We start from the raw sequence: 22,109 nt of genomic DNA on the forward strand, positions 1-22,109 counted from the left end.
CCAAGGTGATGGGAAGACAGCAGCCCAGAGGACCGCAGGAGGGAGCCACATCACAAAGGCCTCCTCACTCTGGCTTCTTTGGAGTTTTGAGTATCGTTGGGCATTGGGGCTGTGTCAGAGCTTTTGTACTAAAAGCTGTTTTCCTGTTGGTGCTGAGCTAGCTTGTCAGTGGGATACAGTCACAGTCCATTCTATTATGAGTAACCCATGTTTCCTCAGCTGGGCAGTGAGTTGTTGTTGAGAATATTACAAGGGAATGGACCCCCTGAGGTGTCCCCTCCAAACCTAGTATTTGAGGAAGAAGAGATCCTAATGCCATTACTGGGCCCTGACACAAAGGGAAGGGCCTGCCTGTGACATGTCTCAAACAAGACGCTAATGGCAGGGGGCATGGAAAGTACTAACTATCCTGTGTATTGCGGGATGTTTAGCACCCCTGGCCTCTCATGCTAAATGGCAGGCATGTTCCTCCATCACTGGGACAACCAGAAACCTCCCACATTCCCCACACATTCCAAATGCTCCAGGGGCTGGGAACAGGACTATCCCTGGTTGAGAAACACTGGCTCCTGTGACTACTCCTAAGATGTTCCTCTTTCCTGAGAGGGTAACGAAGGGCTGGATTAATCTGTGATCTTTCTATCCCTCCTGTTGCCGATTCACCTTTTGTAAATGCTTGAGTTCAGATTGGAGTTACATTTCTAGGCTGTGAAATCAAGCTCCATCACTTGATTTCTGGGTCTGACCTTGAATGTGGGCATGACCTTAAACAATTATTTAATCTCTCCGTGTCTCGGTTTTGTCATATAAAATGGAGGATAATAATCATATCTGCCTCAGAAGATTTTTGTGAATATTAAATAAGATAAAGCTTGAAAAGTGCTTACCACACTGTCCCCTGTCAGAAGTATGGTAATTGGATGAGATGATGGTTGTTCCTGAGCTTAAGAGTCTTACTTGAGTGAGAACTGGAAATTGATACTTAAAAATGAGTGAGTACTCCAGAAAATGAAGAAAGGCAGCATGGTGTACCAGAAAGGGTGGAAGCCAATAAATTCTATTGTATGCTCAGCCATTAATCCATGTGTAGCCTTAAATGTGTCGCTTTACCTCTCTGGTCTTTGCTTCCTGTAGTATGAAGTGTTTGCACTATATGGTGTTCAAAAGATTGATTGAGCCCAGCTGGCATGGCTCAGTGGTTGAGCATCAGCCTATGAAGTAGGAGGTCATGGTTCTATTCCCGGTCAGGGCACATGCCCAGGTTGCGGGTTCAATCCCCAATTGGGGGCATGTAAGAGGCAGTTGATCAATGGTTGTCTCTCATCATTGATGTTTCTCTCTCTCTCTGAAATCAATAAAAAAATATATTTTTTAAAAATTTTAAAAAGACTGAATGACATGAGGGTTGTGAATGTGCTTGAAAACCTAGAGAGTCTCATAAACAGTTTGATAAGAAATAATGAGTAACTTATTATACCTTAGTGTTTCTACCCCTGATTCAAAACTCCCATCAACCAATTGGGAGAATGTACTTAATGGGAACTTCTTGGAAGAGATGCATAAACCTAGAAAGTCCACTTGCATGGAAGGTGTTTTTCTTTCTTTTTTTTTTTACTTTCAATATTATTGGTGTTAGATGTACAGCATAATGGTTAGACCAAGCATGTCAAACTTGCAGCTCAGGGGCCGCATGTGGCCCACAATGAATACTCATTAATGATTACTCATGTATTTCAGCCCTTTGTACTCAGCTGTCTCTTTTGAAATAAACCTACGTTTCTATGAAAATTAAAGCTTTTTTTTTTGCGGCCCACATAAACTTAAACCTTGTTTATTTGGCCTGTGTTAGCCTTTGAGTTTGACATGCTTGGGTTAGACAATCATATACTTTACAAAGTATTTTTCTCAATGTTTTAGTACCCATGGTTATCATACTCTTACTACATTCTCTATGCTGTACTGTACATCCGTGAGACTATCTTATCACTGTTAAGGGCACTTCTCACCTCGTTCTTGCCAACGTGTCCCCCAGCGACACAGGAGAGAAAGAGCCTTCGGGCATGCAGACATCTCTCGTTAAGAGCTCACACGTGCGTGCGGTTCCGCAGCTGTCCCTGCTGGTTTCCCGACACCCCCCAATCGTGTTCGGTTCCTTCACGGTTGTCTGCTTGTTGCCCCACAGCAACAAAGGCGGGAGAAGGAGCTGCGGAAGCAGCAGGAGCGGGAGCAGCGCCGGCACTATGAGGAGCAGATGCGCCGGGAGGAGGAGCGGAGGCGCGCGGAGCACGAGCAGGTCAGCTGGGACCGGGGAGCCCCGCAGATGGCCCCGGTGTGAACTCCAGCACCAGCTGTCTCTGGGGTGTGGGTCACCTTCTCTTAGGACTGCTCAGTGTAAGCAGGTGTTTATTCTTTCTCAAGCAGCTATTCTCACCTATTCAAGAAGTCAAATGCACAACCCTGGCCATGTCCACTCATTGAAGCTGGCTTCCTACCCAGGCCAGAGTCCCCTGCCACACCTTGATCTTCTGGCTCGCCCAGCCCTGGGTTTCTGCTTTGAAGGTGGCACTGAAGCGTGAGCCACGAGCCACGTCCTACTCTTTCATTGCTTCAGAAGAGCTTTTCTACGCAGGCCATCTCTGGTCTCCGGGACTCTGAGCCATTGATGCAGGCCCCTGTCTCTGTTAGAATCCCATTCTGAGAGCACAGCAACGCTCTGCAGGGTGGTTCCGGTACAAAGACAGCGCACAATGGCCTTCAACAATTATTGTATCCCTGCTGCCTGCACAGGAGCCTCCACACTCCCTAGCATTGTTCATTCCAGGTAGCCCATAAAGAGGGAGCCTGTCATGAAAAGCTTTACAATGTAGCTGGGTTTATTAAAACCAAATAGTCCCAGCCATGTCGGTCAGCCGTTGCAGATAGCCGGCTTGTGCTTTTGACTGCATTGAAATGCTTCTGCTTGGGTGCAGCGTACTTTTCCTGTTTGGTGAGGAGGTGGCTGGGTATTTTTCCCCCCTCCTTCCTTTCACACTTTACTTGGCAGCTCTTGTCAACCTTTGTGTTCTTTTTTTTCCCCCCCTCTCTCTCTCTTTCTCTCTTTGTGTCCCTCTGAATTCTCTGCTGCCTACCTCTCCAGGAGTACATCAGGCGACAGTTAGAGGAGGAGCAGAGACAGTTAGAGATCTTGCAGCAGCAGCTACTGCATGAACAAGCTCTACTTCTGGTAATGGGAAAGCCGGGAGCCAGCTCGCCTGGTATGTGTGTGCACATGTGTGTGTGTGTGTGTGTGTGTGTGTGTGTGCATTTGTCCTCCTAATGTGCCAATCCAGAAGAGGAGATCCTTCAAGCCTATGGACCTCGAAAATCTCATAGAAACTTCATACATTTCCTGACCCAGTTTTCCGAGTCTCAGTACATTTAATGCATTTGTTATGTATTCTTTAGTAATTCCATCTATCTGTAAAACTTTAACATGAATACAGCCTTATTATAAGTTTAGACTATTTTTGAGACTGTGTTTATTGCAGAGTGATTTTTAAGGTCATCAGCAACATGTTAGAACACAATCACGCTAAATGCACCTCTTCCATAAGAACCCACTCAGCCCGGCAGTCATATTTCATTTGCAGACTATTAGTTTTACCCTCATGATGGGAACATTTTGCAGCTTCCACTTGAAGTACTTTTTATTATTATTGCAGTGCTCTCCAAATGAGTTTTCTTGATGTCTTTTTTTTAACTGAATTTTTATTTGGTGGCACTATATTTTTTAGCCTGTACATAAGTTTGCTGATGGCTTTTGTTGATCCAAGTTCTGCTAAACAAATGATAGTTTAGGCAATGTCTTTAGACACTCTTTCAGTTTTGTACTTAGTTGTACATGTTTGAATGGTTTAATTACTAAATTCGGAAGTGGATGGTTCCTTATAGGGGTTGTGTACTGACCATCCAAATGTCCTCATTATTGCCACTTCCTTGGTTGTAACTCATCAAGGATAAGTCGCTTTGCAACGGGTAGTGTTCTGTAGGGATTGCCATTAAAGCAATCGTGTTTTCATTAAGTGCCACGTTCTGTGTAGATGTTAAGCCAAAGCTGTAGCTTTTCTCTGTGGCACATCCTGGTATCCTCCCGTGGTTCTGTCATTATTAAGGTCCTTTGTTACTAAGCATCACTTTTGACTCCATTGCATGCTTAGCTGGTACTAGCCAATGGTTTCTGTATGGTGATTTGGCCTTTCTTTGCTGCTCTTTCCTGGCCTGGACAGGAATATAAGCGCAAACAATTGGAAGAACAGAGACAAGCAGAAAGACTGCAGAGACAGCTAAAGCAAGAGAGAGACTACTTGGTTTCCCTTCAGCATCAACGGCAGGAGCAGAGGCCTGTGGAGAAGAAGCCACTGTACCATTACAAAGAGGGAATGAGTCCTAGTGAGAAACCAGCATGGGCCAAGGAGGTGAGTGAGCAAGCAAGCGTAACAGCGCCCTATTGGCAGGCTATTGGCCAGAATGAGTTCAGCCAGTAAAAGTGGAGAGTCAAACCAGTGCTGGGAATCTAGAAAACAATTCATTGTATTGCATGCACACAGCTTCTGGATGAGCCATAACATTATTTTTGTAGAGAAATGCCAAGTCACCTTAATTTTTTTGTATCTTTTTGAATACTGTGAATTTTTGTAAGCAAAAACAGGAAGTAGAAAAATTTTCCTTATAGGAGTGCAACCGAGTTTGAAGAATGAGGAATTTTAGCGAGTTTTCCATAGAATTATATGACCCAGGATGTAAGGAATTCTAGATAAAATCATTTGTTTTGCAAATACTTCCAAAGTAGTGGTCCTTTTTTTTGCTCAACTATGAAAAGATTTTTAGGAACTTGGCTTTGTGATGAGCTATTTTTAAAAATCTCATTAATAACAGTTGGGATGGTAGAAAAATAGGGTGACAATCAAATAGATAAAGCAAACAATATAATAACTCCAGCCAGCCAACATCAACAACTCTTCTAGGGAGTCACAGTATCACCTTGTGTGCGTAATACCCTGGTTTTCAGTTCTCTCCTTATTTGTGGCACCTAGTAATTTCCTTTATTTTCTTCTGAACATAGCTCATCATTTAAAAGGATGTTGGCATTATTTTGTTCTAATATCTTCAGGTATTTATAGTTAGAGCTTATTTCAAGTTATCTAGACTACAGTGTTACCAGAACCATATTTCTTACATAAGATCCTATTTTTATAAAAATTTTCTTTTTATTTTTCTATTCTTTTACATATGTACAGACAATGCTTGAAATGATATTGTCCTAATGTTAATGACAATTGTTTATGGGAAGAAGAAACTACAGGATTTTTTTCTTTCAGTCCTTTGTAATGATTATGCACTGTTTTTACAAAAATAACTTTTTTCTTTTCAAACTTAAACAACTGAATTTGTAGAGAAAATAATTTGATTTCCTATAAAGAACGTGTTCGATCATTTTCCCTTTGTGTCTGTAAATATGATTTGCATTTGCCTATGTCTGTAACAGCTGCCTCTTTCTCTTAGATCAATAATTTAATTCTGTAATCCTACTCCCACAGATAGCACCAACCCCTTAATAACCCACCTCTTCTTCCAGCTAAGCAGAATGATTATGCTATTAAACAACAGGTGATGTGCATTCTGGCTGGCAGAGATGTGCCACCTCCTTTCACTGCTAAACCATTTTCTAGCCTCCCAAGTTGAAACCTTCAGCTAAGCCATACTTACAGCTCCTGATTATGGCAGGTCTTCTGAAGACTGAAAACTAGCCTCTACTAAACTAATGCCAGTAGCACCTGCAGAAATTAATGATTCCAGATCAAGACACCTGTTTGAGCATCACCCATGGAAGAAAAATGGACCAGCTTGTCCTATTAGACTTGGACTTGAAGAACATCTGAAGCCCTAGGAAGCTTCAAGGACCATAGTGAGATCTCCAATGTGATCTTGCTCACAAGGAAGTAGCCTAACAACAGAGTTAGGATCTAAGGTCATTTGTGCATCTCCAAAGTGATAAGTCCCCAGTTGTCCATTACTGCAATTAAGGAGGGCCTTAGGGACGCACGTGGACCTCCGTACAAGAGGGCCATGAATTTATACATTCTCACAGGTACCTTACCTCCTCTACGAAGTGCTGCATCACTAAAGGACCTCTCCTGGATGCATGCACCTGGCCTTCAGTGTTCCAGCCACAAGCACAAGGTTAAGACAGGGACACCTACAGATCCCATTGGAAAAGACCATGATACCTTGCTAAGCACCCCAGAATTCCTTCTTTCCCCTGTGCCAAAAAAGGGGGAGAAGCCCGAAGCAGTTTCCACTTCCTTCCTTCTGCCTCTACCCAGCATGTTCTGATTTGAACTTAACCATTTTGACTTCATTGTTTTCTAGTTATTATTCATCCTCTCTATTCAGAAGTAGTTCACAATTCCTGAGCTTTCAGAAGCCAAGGCATTCCTGGGGTCAAATCTTTGCATATGTCACCAAAGCAGTTTTCTAGGACTCCTGATTCCCCGGTGCTTCCTGGCCAGGCTCCTGGCAGTAAAAGGAACATAGCAGTTGGGTATGCAAACAACATGGCCATGTCATCAAGCACTCCCGGTGTGTGGTTCCCTGGCCTTCAAAAGTCTGGGCCACCTCTGGGGATGACATCTTCCAAGGTCCCTGGCTGCCCTAGCAGCTGGTGCTCTTCCTTTGGGCTTCATGCACTTCTAGCCATGTGAGAGCATTCTTTGGGGATTTCATATTTAGTCCTATCCTCCCGGGTGTGGTTCACACAATCCAGCTTTCAACGAACCATCAATCTATTCATGAAACAGTTCCCAAGTTTTAAAGTGGGTGTTCATATTTTAGAAGAAAGATGAAGCATTTAGATGATAAAATGAGTGACAAGTGCTAAATTTGGGATTGGAGCAACTGGTGTAAAAATAACAACAAATAATTGTCTGCCTTGGTTTGATTCATCATTATTTTAACACCCATTTTTTTAAATAGGAATAAAAATAAGTGAGGATCCTTATCATGTTAACCTTTAATGTTTCTCATGAGCAGTGTACAAACTTTTCTTTTCGAGCATTATTTACAGATCTCTTTTCTTATAATAGGAAGATAGGTGGGGCTCAAAGTAGCCGAACGGTAACATACATTTCAATACTTTAGATATGGACGGAATCTCAAGCACAGCGCTATATTAATTAACAACTGATAAAAAAGAACCTGGGTTAAGTTCTCTTTTGAAGGTAGAATAAAAGGTACCATTTTCATTTTCAAATCATCCTCTGCCAGGAAATAAATTTGAAAATATCCTCACCAGGAAGGAGTGGGTAGCTGTGCCCATGCCATGGTCTCCTATGATACTGGATCTGGGCTTTTTGCCCCATGGGCCATTGAAGACACCACCCAGGTGTCTTCTACCCATGGCAGCCTCCTCTATGACCTGTTCCAGAGTTAGTTTTCTAGCTCAACTCCATTCCTATCGAGATGGTTTCTCCTTCTTTGATTACTTTTCCACCCACTTACTTCTCTTCCTTATTCCAAATCCACATTTTGTCCTTGAAATGTAATGTTGTGATAATGCTTCTTCCTCTGTGTTTTTTGTTGTTTCATCTTGTGAAACCTAAGTCATCATCGCATTTCTCATTACCTTTCTCATCAGTTTGATGGATGCAGTAAGAACAAATGAAAATACTTGATCATTTGCAAACCTTTTTGAGCTCTTTCCTCTCTCCTTTTGCTGAGTTCCCATCTGTCCTGAATGTCACATTTACTTTGATTCTCAGATCTCAGCCAGAAGGAAATATTAATGTCTCTATTAAAAGGAGGGGGATTATTCTCACCCCTTTAAAATTCTTTGCTATTTCTGGATTGGAATGGAAGTCAAATTTGTTCTGTGAAAACATCAATGTGATATTCTGTTAAACATCAGCAAAATTTGAAAGTCTTTCTTTTTCTCACTGTCGCTTTTTGAATGATGAAGTTTCCTTTTTCTTATAATGGAACAGATTCCTTTCCTTAACATTGTATATGATTGTTTGGACCTGCCAGTAACTGTGTGTGCCTCCCTACCCCACCCCCACACTTTTTTTTGCACTAACACACAGCAGTGACAGAATGCTCTACCAACATGAGATTGTATTTTAATTTTTTTAACACTCTTTCATGTTCTCTCTCTGTGATGTATGCCAGTCATCTGTTCATGGTTTTATTTGGCAAATAATTGGCCAGAATGTCTTTATTTTAAAAAGAAATATGTTTTTATTGATTTTTAGAGAGAGAAAGGCAGAGGGATAGAGAGAGAGAAGCATCAATGAGAGAGAAACATCGATTGGCTACCTCCTGCACACCCCCAACCAGGGATTGAGCCCGCAACCTGGGCATGTGCCCTGACCAGAAATTGAACCGTGACCTCCTGGGTCGACACTCAACCACTGAGCCACACTGGCCTGGAACCAGAATGTCTCTTTATGTCCCATCAGCTCATTGACTTTGAAATCCTGTTCATAAGAATTCCCTTCTCCATTTGGTTTTCCCTATTCTACACTGATGTGTTGTTTTCTTTATATGAGTTATTTTATATATGAGGTTCCTAAATTGCCATTTCAAGAGTTTACAACTCTGCTCCTACCTTTCCTCAGTCTCTGCTTATCTTTCTTATGATTTCGCTTGAGAGAGACCTAGAAGGAAGCAGTAAGGAGTTTGAGTTCAAGTTCTTCTACTTCCTTGCTGTGTGACCTGGGACAGGTCTTGAAGCCTTCTTGAGTCGCAGCGCCCCATCTAGACTGCCTGCCTTGCGGGAGGGAGGGCAATCATGTGAGTGTGCCATTGAAACTACAGGCACTGTACAGATGCAAATTAAATATAATATTAATATATTTATATTTTGTTTCCAAGGCCATTGTCACCCACAAGGAATACGTGTTTGCCTTTGTTGTGTCTGGTTGGGATTTCACATGAGCAGTTTACACATCTCTCTCATATCCTGTCCCCACCTTCCCAAGTGATAGGTGCATTTCCCGTCTCTGCTTAAGATTTGCCTCATTTTTTTAAGTTATGTGCTTATTCATATGAGGATCAATATTTTTCTCTGGCATCATTGGACCTCTTGGAAAAGTAGTTCAGGCCCTTATCTTTATTTTTTTCTTTATTGATTAAGGCATTACATGTGTGTCCTTATCCTCCCATTGCCCCCCACTCATGCCCTTACCCCCTGTTGTCTGTGTCCATTGGTTAGTCTTATATGCATGCATACAAGTCCTTTGGTTGATCTCTAGCATTTCATATGAATGAGTCTTCCCTGTCCTCAAAGGTATCTCACAAGAGATATCCCCAATCTACTCAGTAACCCCCTGCCCATGTGGTTTTGCCAAAGGAAAAGATGGCTCAATTCTTTATGTGCCCAGCAAGCGCAGGGTCAAAGTATCTAATGAGCACTTAAAAGTCATTTGTTGACTTGTCTCTTTCTCCAGCATTGCCTGTAAAGACGAAAAATTCAAACTGTTTTGTTCAGTTGGAATAAATAGGAATTTCCATAAGATTGTGTTCAGTAAAACCGACATATTAGCTCTTAAGTATGGTCTTCTAAGACCTTCATAGATCCCACAGCCCTACATCATATTAAAATATTATTAAAATGCACCCATATGACATAATAAATATATACTTGCTGTCAACATTTTTAAAATTACTTCTATAATTTTGTTTTGAAATTCTCTCAGCAAATATTCATTATTGCCAAGTGAGAAATTCTAAGCTATAAATTGTTTTCAAGTATACAAAGCAATTTAACAATTGACATTGATATAATGTGTTTCTTAATATATTCTTCTTTCTTTTGAAAATTTTTTGAAAATTGTGTAATCAATGAATTTTTCAGGTCTTCTGTATTTGTGAGCTTTTATACATCTCAGAGGCCTTAGACATTATTCCTATAGTACCCAATGGACAACATAGCCCTGCCTGGAACAGAATTTTATTTCTGAGACCACAGTTATTTTTTCTTTTTCCCTATAATGCTATAATAAATAGTATAGCATTTCTGCAGAGGTGATTCAAGCCTCTCCAGAGTTATTTTAGTTTTTATATTAAAATGATTCTTTTAATAAGAAAAAAAATGCTTTTATAGTGTAATTGATGAGTCTCTCCTAATCTTGTTCTCCATATTCATGGATAATCCCTTCAACTATAAAATTCTTTGAAGTAGATTTCTTTTTTGATATCGTCTGGCACCTTGACACTGTCTGATGCTATTAGAAGACTTTTTTTATGGTACATTTGGTATTTTATGTCTTCTTGGCAACAGGAGATTGGAGCAAAGGTTCAGCTAATAGATTTATTTTTTATTATTGTGTAAGGCAAATTGAAACATACCTTTATTGTACCCCAATTTTCAATCATGTATGAACTTATTTGGGGGGAAGACACTTTCTTCTTTTGTCTCACATATCTCTCTCTTTCATTCAGGTAGTAGACATGAGATATAATGAATCAGGGGACAGGTGTTGGCTGGCCTAGTATCAAAATAATCAGAAGGGCCTACTCCTGGACACACTGCTCAGCTTCTCCTCTGTCCATCTGAAACTGGTATTAGGATGTTTGATAGAAGTAGTCTCATTAGGACAGGCCATGCTCTTTATCGAGCCTCCTGGAACACCTTCTTGCCTCTCAGCAGGGAATGGGAAGACATGGAGGCTTAGTGTGCTCTGCTTGATTCCATTCTTTCCCTCCCTGTCCCATGAGTCAACTCAGAGCCATTTTCTTTTTTTAATTATTTATTTATTTATTTATTTATTTATTTTTTTATTGCTTAAAGTATTACAAAGAGTATTACATATGTCTCCTTTTTTTCCCCCCCGCCCTTGACAATCCCCGGCCTCCCCTACCTGCCAGTGTCTTATGTCCATTGGTTATGCTTATATGCATGCATACAAGTCCTTCAGTTGATCTCTTACCCTCCCCCCTCCTGCCCCCCAACCCTCCCCAGCCTTCCCGCTGTAGTTCGACAGTCTGTTCAAGGCAGCTCTGCCTCAGAGCCATTTTCTGTTTTCCCAAGCAATCTTAACGCCTGTCATAGTTCCCTTCATCTCCTTCCCTGACCCCTCGGCTTTGTGACCAATCAGCAAGATAATATCCCAGTCAATGCAAGATGAACTCTTAAGCAGGTCCCAAATTCCCAGCTAACTAAAATAGCACAAGATAACGAATAAGAGAAAGGTGATGGCTTAAGTGTTCTATGTTTTTGTGATGGTGTTTATTCTAACAGAAAAGAGCTTTTTCACAAATTCTTGGTGCAGAACAGACAAGGAGCCAGACATGGATCCTTGAAAATGAGTTGATCAGAGGGACAGAAAAATGGCTATTCGAGTGACTACAGAAAATCCTTCATAGGAAGTAATTCAGCTTCTATCCATCTGTCCATTGAATCTCTCTCGCTCTCTCTTTTTCTGTTTGTTTGTTCGTTTGTTTCCAGGTAGAAGAACGGTCCAGGCTTAACCGGCAGAGTTCACCTGCCATGCCTCACAAGGTTGCCAACAGGATATCTGACCCCAATCTGCCCCCAAGGTCGGAGTCCTTCAGTATCAGTGGGGTTCAGCCTGCTCGGACCCCCCCTATGCTCAGACCAGTTGATCCACAGGTACATCCTCTCCTTTGTTCCATTGGCCATTTCAATAGGGAGACAGGTGAATCTACTAAAAGCCCAGGGGATTGTAACATGGATTCAGGCACCGGGCCAGTGAAATGTTGGCCCTTAATATACAACCTATAGCAATTTAAGAGGCCCCTCTACATTTGAAGGGTAGAGGAAGGGGTGAGAAAGAGAAAAGCACCTCCTTAACGTTGAGCCCACCACAAAGTCACTTGGTAAATTGGCCTCACTGGAGAACCGTAGAAGTTTCTGTGAGGTGAGAACAAACATCTTTTTTTAGTTTTAATTACCGAAATAAAATTCAAATGGACCTTTGATATGTAAACTATTATATTACCTCTTGTTCCTTGGGATTTGGGTGTGATTCGGAAACTGGAAAAATTAGATGGGTGTGGATAGCAGTGTGTCTCCTAAAAGTGTGGTCACAGGACCAGCAGCATCAGCCTTACCCCAGAACTTGGGAGAAATGCAGATTCTCGGGTCCATCTCAGACCTGCTGAGCAAACCCCGGAATGGGTGTGGCGGCCTGTGGTTTAACAAGCCTGCAGGTGATCTGATGCACTGTAGGGTTTGAGAACCACTGTTTTAAGCTAGCTGGAAAAGGAGGAAGGTTACGCCACTTTTAGAAAAAGAGGATGTTTCTGGACATTTTAGAGGACTTTTAAAATTATATATGGCAAAATAAAATAAAATATGAAGTGAAATAAAGTATATGATTTCATGAAAAATAAAGATAGTGCAGCTGCTTTCACCCAAATGTCTTCAGTTCCTCCCAGGCATCCACCCGTATTAACACGTGCATAAATATTTTGAGGTCACCTTTGAAATATGTAATGCTATTTGGACTACAGTTTAAAGGAGTAGTGCTAAAATCAAGGATTCTTGTTCTTAAGTTTGCCTTTTGCATATGAGATCCAAGATTTGTTGGTACCAGCCAGCCGAGCATATCTTGCCCTTGGTTGTTTTAATTTGCATATAATCCTTCCATGTCTGAGCTTTCATAGGATGCATTTTTATAGGAACTTCTCTTTTAGCACACAGACCCTCTTTTAAAACCTCGAACTTTGACCTTTGAGGGTACTTTTGCTCTGTAAAAGGGAGAGTAGAGGAAAATTTTATGAAACGTCATATAAGTGACTAGGAAATAAAAATATAGATATCTCCCAGCCGGCACAGCTCAACAGGAGGTTACAGGCTCAATCCCCAGTGTGGGGCATGCAGGAGGCAGCCAATCAATGATTCTCTCTCATCATTAATGTTTCTATCTCTCTCTCTGTCTCCCTTCCTCTCTGAAATCAATAAAAATATATTAAAAAATATATAGATACCCCATGACAACTAATTGGATTAGCATTTTTCAGAAGTTTTGATTATTGTTATTTCTTCGATGCTTTTAAGTAGGTTTGTGTTTTGTGCTACATATCTTTAAAATATACTTTGTTGTAATATTATTTAATGAAATTCAATATTATTATAAATTTGGTTACAGCCTTATTCTGGTGGAAGCATAACATTCAGCTGAGCTAGACTTTGAGGATTTTCTCTGAACTATAATAACATTCCAAATTCCAGCTTAAAGGGGGTCTGAAGAGGCTGGGTCATAACTGCTCCAGGATAAGACCTCGGGCAAGAAGAAGGGGGCTAGGCTTATGGAGGGGGCTGGGCTGGAGAAATGCCCCCCAGCAGTCCAGGCACTGAGATTTCAGACCAAAGAGGAGGTGATAGGCCCCTTGTCCAAACCAGATACATAATTTAATTTAGAAAACATTCTAGATGTTTCCTCAACCAAGATTTATTGAACTCCGTCCACATGCCAGGCACAGTGCTAGACTCGGAGATACAATGTCGATGTGGCTCCTTTCTCCAGGGAGCTTGCCTTCCTGTGGGAGGGGGAGACAAGCTTACATGACATTAACAAAGAAGTGTGAGCAGTGCTAACAGCAACAGATACTCTGAAATCTAGATTTTAATGATTTGTCTTAAAGAGCCAGATTAATACCCAAAGACTGCATGTCTTTCCTGCATGAGAAATATCACCACATGCCAAATTGTGAGACAACTCTTAAAGAAATGTCCTGGAGTTAAGATGTATATGATATCATAGGTGGTAAGAGCCAGTCATCACAAAGCAGGAGAGCCTAGCAGTCGGGTGTACCATGGCGGGGATGTATGGTTTATGGTCCAGCCTCTGGTACTCATTAGCTGTGAAATCTAGGCTGTTACTTAACCTCTCTGTACCTTTCGTTCTCACATGTAAAATGGGGAAAATAATTGTGCCAACCTCATGGTGGACTTAGTGAGTTCCCAAGCAGTAAACTATCCAGAGCAATTCTTGTTTTACAGCACAAGAGCACTCTCTAAAGTCAAGGTCAGGGGTTTTCAAGAATGCTGTTTCCAATATTAGAAGAGGAGTACTTATAAATGTATTGTTGATCAATACATGTTCACTTAAAATTGTTAATGTTACTATCATCCCACTTATTTCACTGACTTCTTAGCAAGTAAATCACTTAACTTTTGGCCAGGAACCATGGTTGAGCCCTACACAGAGCTCTAAGTGGAAAATTTTGAAGAACTCTTAAAAGTGTGCTGTAGATCACTGTGATGGGCTTTATGTACACCAATCCTTGTGCCCTACAACTTTATTTTTTCTTTCACTAAGTGAAGTACTTACTAGCTGATCTGTTCTTTCTCCTAATAATCCCGCTCTGATGTTGGTTTGATGCTTAGATCCCACATCTGGTAGCTGTAAAATCCCAGGGACCTGCCTTGACCGCCTCCCAGTCAGTGCACGAGCAGCCCACCAAGGGCCTCTCCGGGTTTCAGGAGGCTCTGAACGTGACCTCGCACCGCGTTGAGATGCCGCGCCAGAACTCGGATCCCACCTCGGAAAACCCTCCTCTCCCCACTCGCATTGAGAAGTTTGACCGAAGCTCTTGGTTACGACAGGAAGAAGACATTCCACCAAAGGTAGCATCACTGGGGTGTTCTCATTGCCATCACCAACATCGTCATCATCGTTGATGGTGATGATTACCCCTGTTCCAGACCTTTCATTGCAATGGACATTATGCCAAAGCACCGTCCCTTGTCACGTTTGTTTTGGTCCCTCTTGATTCCCACGCTATGAATTGGATTATCATTTATCATTTCTGACCTCTGTTTTCCCCAAAAAGATAGAGGCTCAGGTTGATCGGATGCCTTGGAAGTATATATCCTCTCTCCAGAATTAGAATTCTCAATCCCAAACATTTCAAACTACTGTTTTACTATCCACATTAAGAAAAGAATAATGGATATTTTTATTGGTGACTGAATCTATATTTAGACAAATTAAAAACTTACAGATAAAAAGTAGAAAATTCAGTTATTCCTATTTTTAACTATACAAAGTGAAACCAGAGTGCAGGTGTTCAGAAAATATTATTGCTCCTATAATATTTTCCTTATTCCCATTTATGGAAAGCTTCTTGTCGGCCAGGTCATCATTTAATTCCAAGTTTAACTTATTACTGAGGATAAAGCTCTAGGGTAAAATGACCCTCACCCCACACTGCACAGCCCTGGGTTTGGTTTCTTTTGTTTTGCTTTTGCCTACAAAAGTTATTACTCATTCCAAAAATTGCCCATGTGACCATGCATCTCACTGCAGAGAAGCTGGAAGTATTTAAAAATAGTGGATACATTTTTGCATCAATTCTCCCTGGTTCAGGATTCCCCTTTCTTCTGAACTCAGCATAAGAGCTATGACAAATGGGATATTGCGCAATGTCCAGTGACCAGTGCCATTGTTGATTCCAGAAAAAAATATAAAACAATAACAAAAATAGATAATACCGCATGATTTCCAAACATTTTTCCTCAAAAGGATATTGTAAGAGGATAGCCATTGTTTTGAAAATGAGTAGTGGTGTTCTCCTCTTGTGGAAGCAGAGATGCCGTTAAAAAAGGTTCTTGTGGCAGCCAAGTTCAATATAGAAAACAGATGGACGGAGGAGCAGACACAAGAGCTGGAGAAACTGAGAATAGTGGTTATCGGTCCCCTCTAAAAGCATGCAGGCACACGTTTGTAAACTCTGGGAGAAAAATTTAGATCAATGCAAACATTTCAGGTTTTAATTGTTCATTAGACTCTTTCTTCTTTACAACTATTTAAGCTTACAAAACAAGAAAGGAAGACAGTACAAGTGATATTTAATTTGAGCAGGTAAGAGCACTGATTTGGTCATTTTGCTTCATGTCACTGACTCGTCTTTCTAGGTCTTTATCTTAAAATATATTTTAATAACCAACAAAATTTCTATTAATGTGAATATCATTTAATTTATTGATAATCTTAAAAATAGGGCACATTTTTAAAATATCTAGTACAAAGCACTAAAAGAGCCCCTCCCCTCGTCCAAAAAAATGAAGAAAATCTGAAGTACCTGATGAATGTTGAACCCAATTAGCTGTCACGGGACATCAACATTTTCATTTCCTGGCCACTTTCATAATGTAAGTTTTCTCTCTACTCTCCCCTCATGTTGGACTCCTTAAATACAGTTACCATATTTAAAAAATGTTTCATAAAAGAAGGCATTCTTGAATTCTACCTTAGGCCCTTGCCAGGTTAACTAATGATACATACATTTTCCTAATGTACCTCGCAGTGCGATTGGTACTCAGTCTTTTTGAAGACCCGTCCAGTATTTTCAGTGTTAATCCTGTTTTCTATTATATTTGCAGATTGACCTTTCAAAGCTGTGTTGGGGGTGTTATTATTCATTAGTAATTGCGAGTTGATGAGGAAGTGGAAACATGCAAGATCTATTGCAATAGTTTCTCTGAGCTCAGTGACATGTGGCTTTTGTCCCAAGTTCTCGCCTGATACCCTAGTTTCTCACCAGATTTCATAATTCCCTTACTGTTTATCAGTTGTGCTGTGAGCCTAAAATGAAACTCAATTTATCTGGATGGTTCTTAACTGATGCAATTTCCAGTGATCAGGTGAGTTCATGGTACCCTAAAGAAATTTCTGGCATCCACCAGGCTTGCACACAAAAAAGGGAACTCAATGAATGAAAATAATGAGCATGATCTGTTTTTAGATTTGTTTTTAAAATTCAGGACCACATTCCTTAATGGTTGCTGAATATGCCTCAATGCGTTTTGTTTGATTTTATTTAGGGAGTTCAATCGTTCTTTCAGAAATGAAAGATGTTTCTTCCCTGTTTCTGATCATTGCTGTAACTCCTGGCAAATCTTTTTCTCAGGCAATCACTTATGGAAGCTATTTTATGGAAAATATTTCTGAATTCTGCTTTTCTTTCAGGTGCCTCAAAGAACAACTTCTATATCCCCAGCGTTAGCCAGAAAGAACTCTCCTGGAAATGGTAGTGCTCTTGGACCCAGACTAGGATCTCAGCCCATCAGAGCAAGGTAAAGGGGAAAGACAGTTCAGGTCTTTCAGCCCCCACCGTCATCGTCATTATTGCTCTCCTAAAAAATGTCTTTATTCTTTTTCATGTCAGAGGCATATTAACTGGCCGTCTGGACTGTACTCTTTGGTGGAACAGAGCACAGGCCTTCTATTCCTTCAGCAGCTTTTCCCAGACATCGGTGTGCAGTGGGGGCTCATGAATGAATGAGTGAAAGAATCAATGAATGAATAAATGAATGAATGAGGCAACCCAGAAGCCAATCAGGTGTAGCTTCCCTGACAGTTTTAAAAATTGTGGAGTAAAATTGCAAGGATAAGCCTGGTTGTAGTATCGCAAACCATCCCTTGAGAGACCATTTTATGGAATCAACAGAAGAAAATGGCCTGATTTGAGGGGATTCTTTGCATCAGGTCCAGAAATGAGCCCTGAGGACCACTGAGACATTGGAAAGTAATTGCCAAAGAAATGCATTGGGGACCAGCTGCAGAGCTCCCCTCGCTTGGCAAATGACCCAGGGACCAGCCCATAGGAGGAACTCCCCTGTTGGATTGTGGAGGGCCACTGAAATGCAGTCAGGCTTCTACTGGGGCTCTGTACTCTCCGAGAATTTTCCATCAACCATGTACAATCCTGCAGACAGGAAGTTGCATCCACCTACCGGTTGGTGCAGAGATCTTGAGAGAAGCTGGAAAGTAAACAGCATCGTTACAGTATCGGGGCAGATTTTCTGTGGGAACAGATGCTGTTGGCTGCTACAGCTCCTCAAGCTTCCCTCAGAGTTTTCATGATGAAAACTCCCCTTTTTAGAACCAACTGAAATAGCAAAAGGCCTCTGCTGAGACTATAAAAAGGATGAGCTTGGACAGCCTGTTTTGTTCTTCTTAATTGTGTTCATAAGAGAAGGACTCTCTCCCTTGCTAGTGAGGGAGACTAGGCATGAAGGTTATGGTTATTTGCATAGATCTTGAAAATATGGAATGCTTTTGATCATAAAGCTTTAATCTTCCTCTTCACATGAAGAGCCTTAGGAAGGGGTCAGTCCAAAATAAGATGGAACTGTACTAAGAACATGAATCCCTTTAGGGCAAAGAAGCTAATCCACTCTGAGTGGCTACCAATAGCAGGAAGCTCTGAATGAGCCATTTTTGCCCAGTGATTTGTCAGATCCACGCTGAGCGAGTGTTGCTGTAAGCAGTGCTGAGGAACACTGGGCTACCCTGTGACCAGAGAGCCCCCTGAACTTCCTCAGTCACCCGCTTCAAGCAGCTCGAAGCCCCACTTACCACTGCTACTTCTCCTTTGAACTCTGCCCTGAGGCTCTGTTCACTGATCAGTTGCTTAGAATTTTAGTTGCTGTAAATCAAGCATCATTTCAACTTTAAGTATTTTTCCTTCTATCAGTCAAAAAGAAAGGGAACTATTGTCATATAGTCAAATTAAAAGCAGCTCTTTGCTCCCCCGAAGTGTTATTTTAATAATGTCAGGGCCTAAGACGGTTGACATTTGATGGTCAGTGGCTTGCAAAACATGCACTTTTCCCTCCGAACCACTTAAATATTGTACTTTGTGCAAAGAATGCAGGCTTTGTGAGCCAGCTGACATTTTTCTGCTTACAGAGGAGGTAGGAAAGGAGTGAGCTAAGAGGTAAAGATCACTTACCTACATTGAAAGTCAGAGGGTTTATGGAGGACAGGGAGGATGGAAAACCCCCACCTTAGCCACCTGGAACAGTCCTACAAACGCACCCTCCTCTAGCTATCACGTGTCTCCAAGTGACCAACATTTAAGGTATTTAAGGTCTGAATCAGACTTTGCAACTCGGGATTACATTGCATTTTTAAAAACTTGAGGATGTGTTTTCCTTATTGTGATAGAGATAGCTTTAGTTCATCTTTGTTGCATAACAAAGCACCCTAGAACTTGGTGGCCTGAAATAATAACAATTGATTATTTCTCATGATTCTATGGGTTTGCTAAGAAGTTCTGTTGGTCTCACTTGAGCTCACTCATGCAGCAGCACTGAGCTGATGGGTTGTCAGCTGCACCTCCATGTGGTCCTTCATTCTGGGCTTCTTTACTGTGTCCAGTGCACAAGTGCTTTTCACGACTTTTCTTGCATCATCTTGCTGATGTCCCATTGGCCTCCACAGGTCACATGGTCAAGCCTTGAGCTAATGCATAAAGGAGTACACGCGCACGGACACTGGGAGATGTGATTCACTGAGGGCATGACTGTAATACAGAGACTCTCCTACTTTCTGATGGCCTGAATGAGGTCCTCAGAGTTCTTTTTGTACCAGTTGTCAGACAGCTGCCCACCCACAGAGCCATTAGAAAGGTAGCTTTTAAACAACTCATCTTTTACCATGCTGCTAAAGCTACACTTCTTGTACTTGGTCAATATTCCTTTTTGTCCTCCTAGCCTTTTCCTTGAAATGGCTCTTAAGGGAGACTAGAAAATTAGCATATTTAGAATGGTTCCCCAGAAAGATTACGCATGTAATAAGGGACAGGTTCAGGATGTTTTGTTATCAATATTTTTATTTCATTGGCTAAATTTAGCAAATGTTTATTGAGGATCCGCTGTATGCAAGGCTGTGTGAAGCCTTGGGACCCAGTGACTCAACCAAGGCTGCCTGACTCATGGGCCCATGGGTCAGAGGATAGAATATGCCTGCTGCTCTTTCGTGCTACAGGTATTAGTAGGGGCAAAATTCTATTTCTGAGTCCCCAAGTCACCAGTTGGAGAAGAACCAACAGGAGAGCAGTCCTACCTGTGTATGTTATAAAGTGATTGAGAAATAAGCCACTCTTGTGCTAAACACTGAAGAAAAAATTTGCAGAGCCTAATGCTTAAGAAGTGCAGTTTTCCCTTGCTAAATCCAGTACTAAGGAACTCCAGTTACTAGGTGCAAGACATTATATAGTCATATGTTTTAATCAATAAACTACTTAGCATCCCGAATAGAAGGCTCTTGAGTTAAATTGGCATATGCAAGCATGTACCTGTAACATGAGGGGAAAATCAGAACTTTACTGTTTCAATAGCCTTCCTTATCCCAGAAAAACTTGCCTGTTATTGTCACTCTCCCACTGTCTGCACATGCCACTCCAAATCAAAGAGCCCTATTGGACACAGGTTTTTAAATAGATACCTTTGGGAGGAGGTACACATGTGCTGGTGTCAGTCAAGAAAATGTTATTGGGCCTGTGGATCCTTGCCTTCTGCTTGGTTTGGGGCAATTTAATATTTATTTCCTTACTCATTAAACACTCTGGAACACCTATCACTGCAGAGTTCTGTTCAGTGTCCATGTGCATTAGAGATGTTAACTAATTTAAACCATATGACAGCTCTTTGAAGTGGTGACTATAATCAACTCCATTTTATAGATTCAGAAACTGACATGAACACAACTAAATTACCCAAGCTGACAAAATTAGTAAGCGATAGAGCCAACATTTGAAAGCTGGCAGTGTTGCACCCAAGTCCTCACTCAAGCACCACGCCATGCGAATCTTCCAGTAGTGAACGCAGCTGTCATTGCTGCCTCGTTCTCCCAAGAGAAGGGGTCTCATGACCTGTGGATCGACAGGGCACTGTTTTGCCTCCACCTTTCTCGCTGTATGATTTAGTGAGTCTGTTAACAGCTCATCTTCATCTTATGGTTATTGATCCTCATCTGGTGATATTCACTACCATTTAAAAGCTTTGTCCCATGGGGCCCACGTATACCCCCAAAAATGTCCCTACTCGAGCTGGAACTAGTGTCATCATGTGCTTTTAACTATTTCCTTCCTGGAGGGCCAAAGTCTGGGTGAAAACACCATGGCCCCTCCCCTGTTCCTGCCCGTCCTTCTTCAGTGTGGCAGCTGGGCCTTGCTCAGGCCGCTAGTTCAAGGGGAAGTTCTCAGATCCCCTGTGGACTCCCAAACGCCTTATGTTGTCAAGGTGATGAGTTAAGTTTAAATCAAGATTTGATTCGCTCATTTAAAAAAATATTTTTTAAAAAATTCCAGGGACTTGAATATTTAGCTTTGCTTCGTGTGTTCTCTTAAAGCAAATTAAACTTTGATCAGACCAGTACATTCTGAATATGAAAAGATTTAAATTAAGCCTGAAACTCCCAGTCAAAACGCAGTAACTAAATGCTTAATTTCAAAAAATAATTCTCTGTCCCATCCCAAACCTGTCTTCTTATGACTCCTTTATCCCCGTTGGCTGTGTCATCAAAGAACAAAGTGAAGTGAATTTTGGCAGCCAGCCAGTTAATTATAGACTTGGCCCACGTGTTTGGGCCAAGAAATCACTTTGTAATCCTAATTTTATGTTTTGACTTTTTATATGATTTAAGTAAATGGAACAATTGCCACATTTTTCATTTTACTGTAAGTTTCATAGACAAAGCAGCATTGTCTGTGGGATGGCAAATATCTGAACTAAAAGTTAGCATTTAAAGAAAGCTATATGAATGTTTTCAAATTTTTACACACTTGAATCTGAGTAGGTTCAGTTAATATGTGAACAGGAGAAATCTATTATCTCATGGAATTCTTCTGAAATTGATCTCCTCTAAGAGCGTTTATCTCAGACCCCTTAGCCCCAAGGCCAGACCATTTATTGCTACATAATAAGGAAGAGAAAAATGTGAACAATATGACTTTTTTTTTCTCAAAATACTCATACTTCACACAAAACTAAGTCAGAAAAGGCATTTTAAAGTTTTTCCTATTTCTGTGTGGTTACATAGAAACAAAATACTTTTTTCAGTCTTCAGTGGCAAAAATAGCAACTCTGTTAAGATCACCCATGCAGGCTCGCTGCCGTGGGGAGGACTTGTGCTAATGAGGCCCAGGTCACGGATTTAATGCCCATGGGAACCAATTAGCTTCACAAAGAAAAAGGCTGAGTCCCATCTGAGATGCTCGCTCATCCCAGCTGGTTCTGCTAATATCCATGCCCCTCTTTTATCCTAGGACAGCCCTGGCTCATGCCTTATTATCACATGTGACAGCAGCATCCTACC

General features: G+C 41.3%; 1 protein-coding gene across 9 annotated transcripts in view; it reads left to right on the top strand.

The window, feature by feature from the left end:
- The window catches only part of TNIK (TRAF2 and NCK interacting kinase), a 280,941-nt gene that overhangs the window by 210,120 nt on the left and 48,712 nt on the right, over positions 1-22,109 (top strand). For 5 of the 9 annotated variants that reach the window (XM_014455950.2, XM_023753889.1, XM_023753886.1 and 2 more), the window contains exons 13-18: positions 2,183-2,293; positions 3,137-3,223; positions 4,266-4,454; positions 11,483-11,647; positions 14,390-14,629; positions 16,974-17,080. In XM_014455950.2, the coding sequence (XP_014311436.2) occupies positions 2,183-2,293; positions 3,137-3,223; positions 4,266-4,454; positions 11,483-11,647; positions 14,390-14,629; positions 16,974-17,080 (899 nt within the window). The remainder of the gene's footprint in view (positions 1-2,182; positions 2,294-3,136; positions 3,224-4,265; positions 4,455-11,482; positions 11,648-14,389; positions 14,630-16,973; positions 17,081-22,109) is intronic. The other 4 variants (XM_023753887.1, XM_014455952.2, XM_023753891.1 and 1 more) reach the window with 4 other exon arrangements.

The sequence above is a fragment of the Myotis lucifugus genome, unplaced genomic scaffold (assembly GCF_000147115.1).
Source record: "Myotis lucifugus unplaced genomic scaffold, Myoluc2.0 scaffold_53, whole genome shotgun sequence".
NCBI lineage: Eukaryota > Metazoa > Chordata > Mammalia > Chiroptera > Vespertilionidae > Myotis > Myotis lucifugus.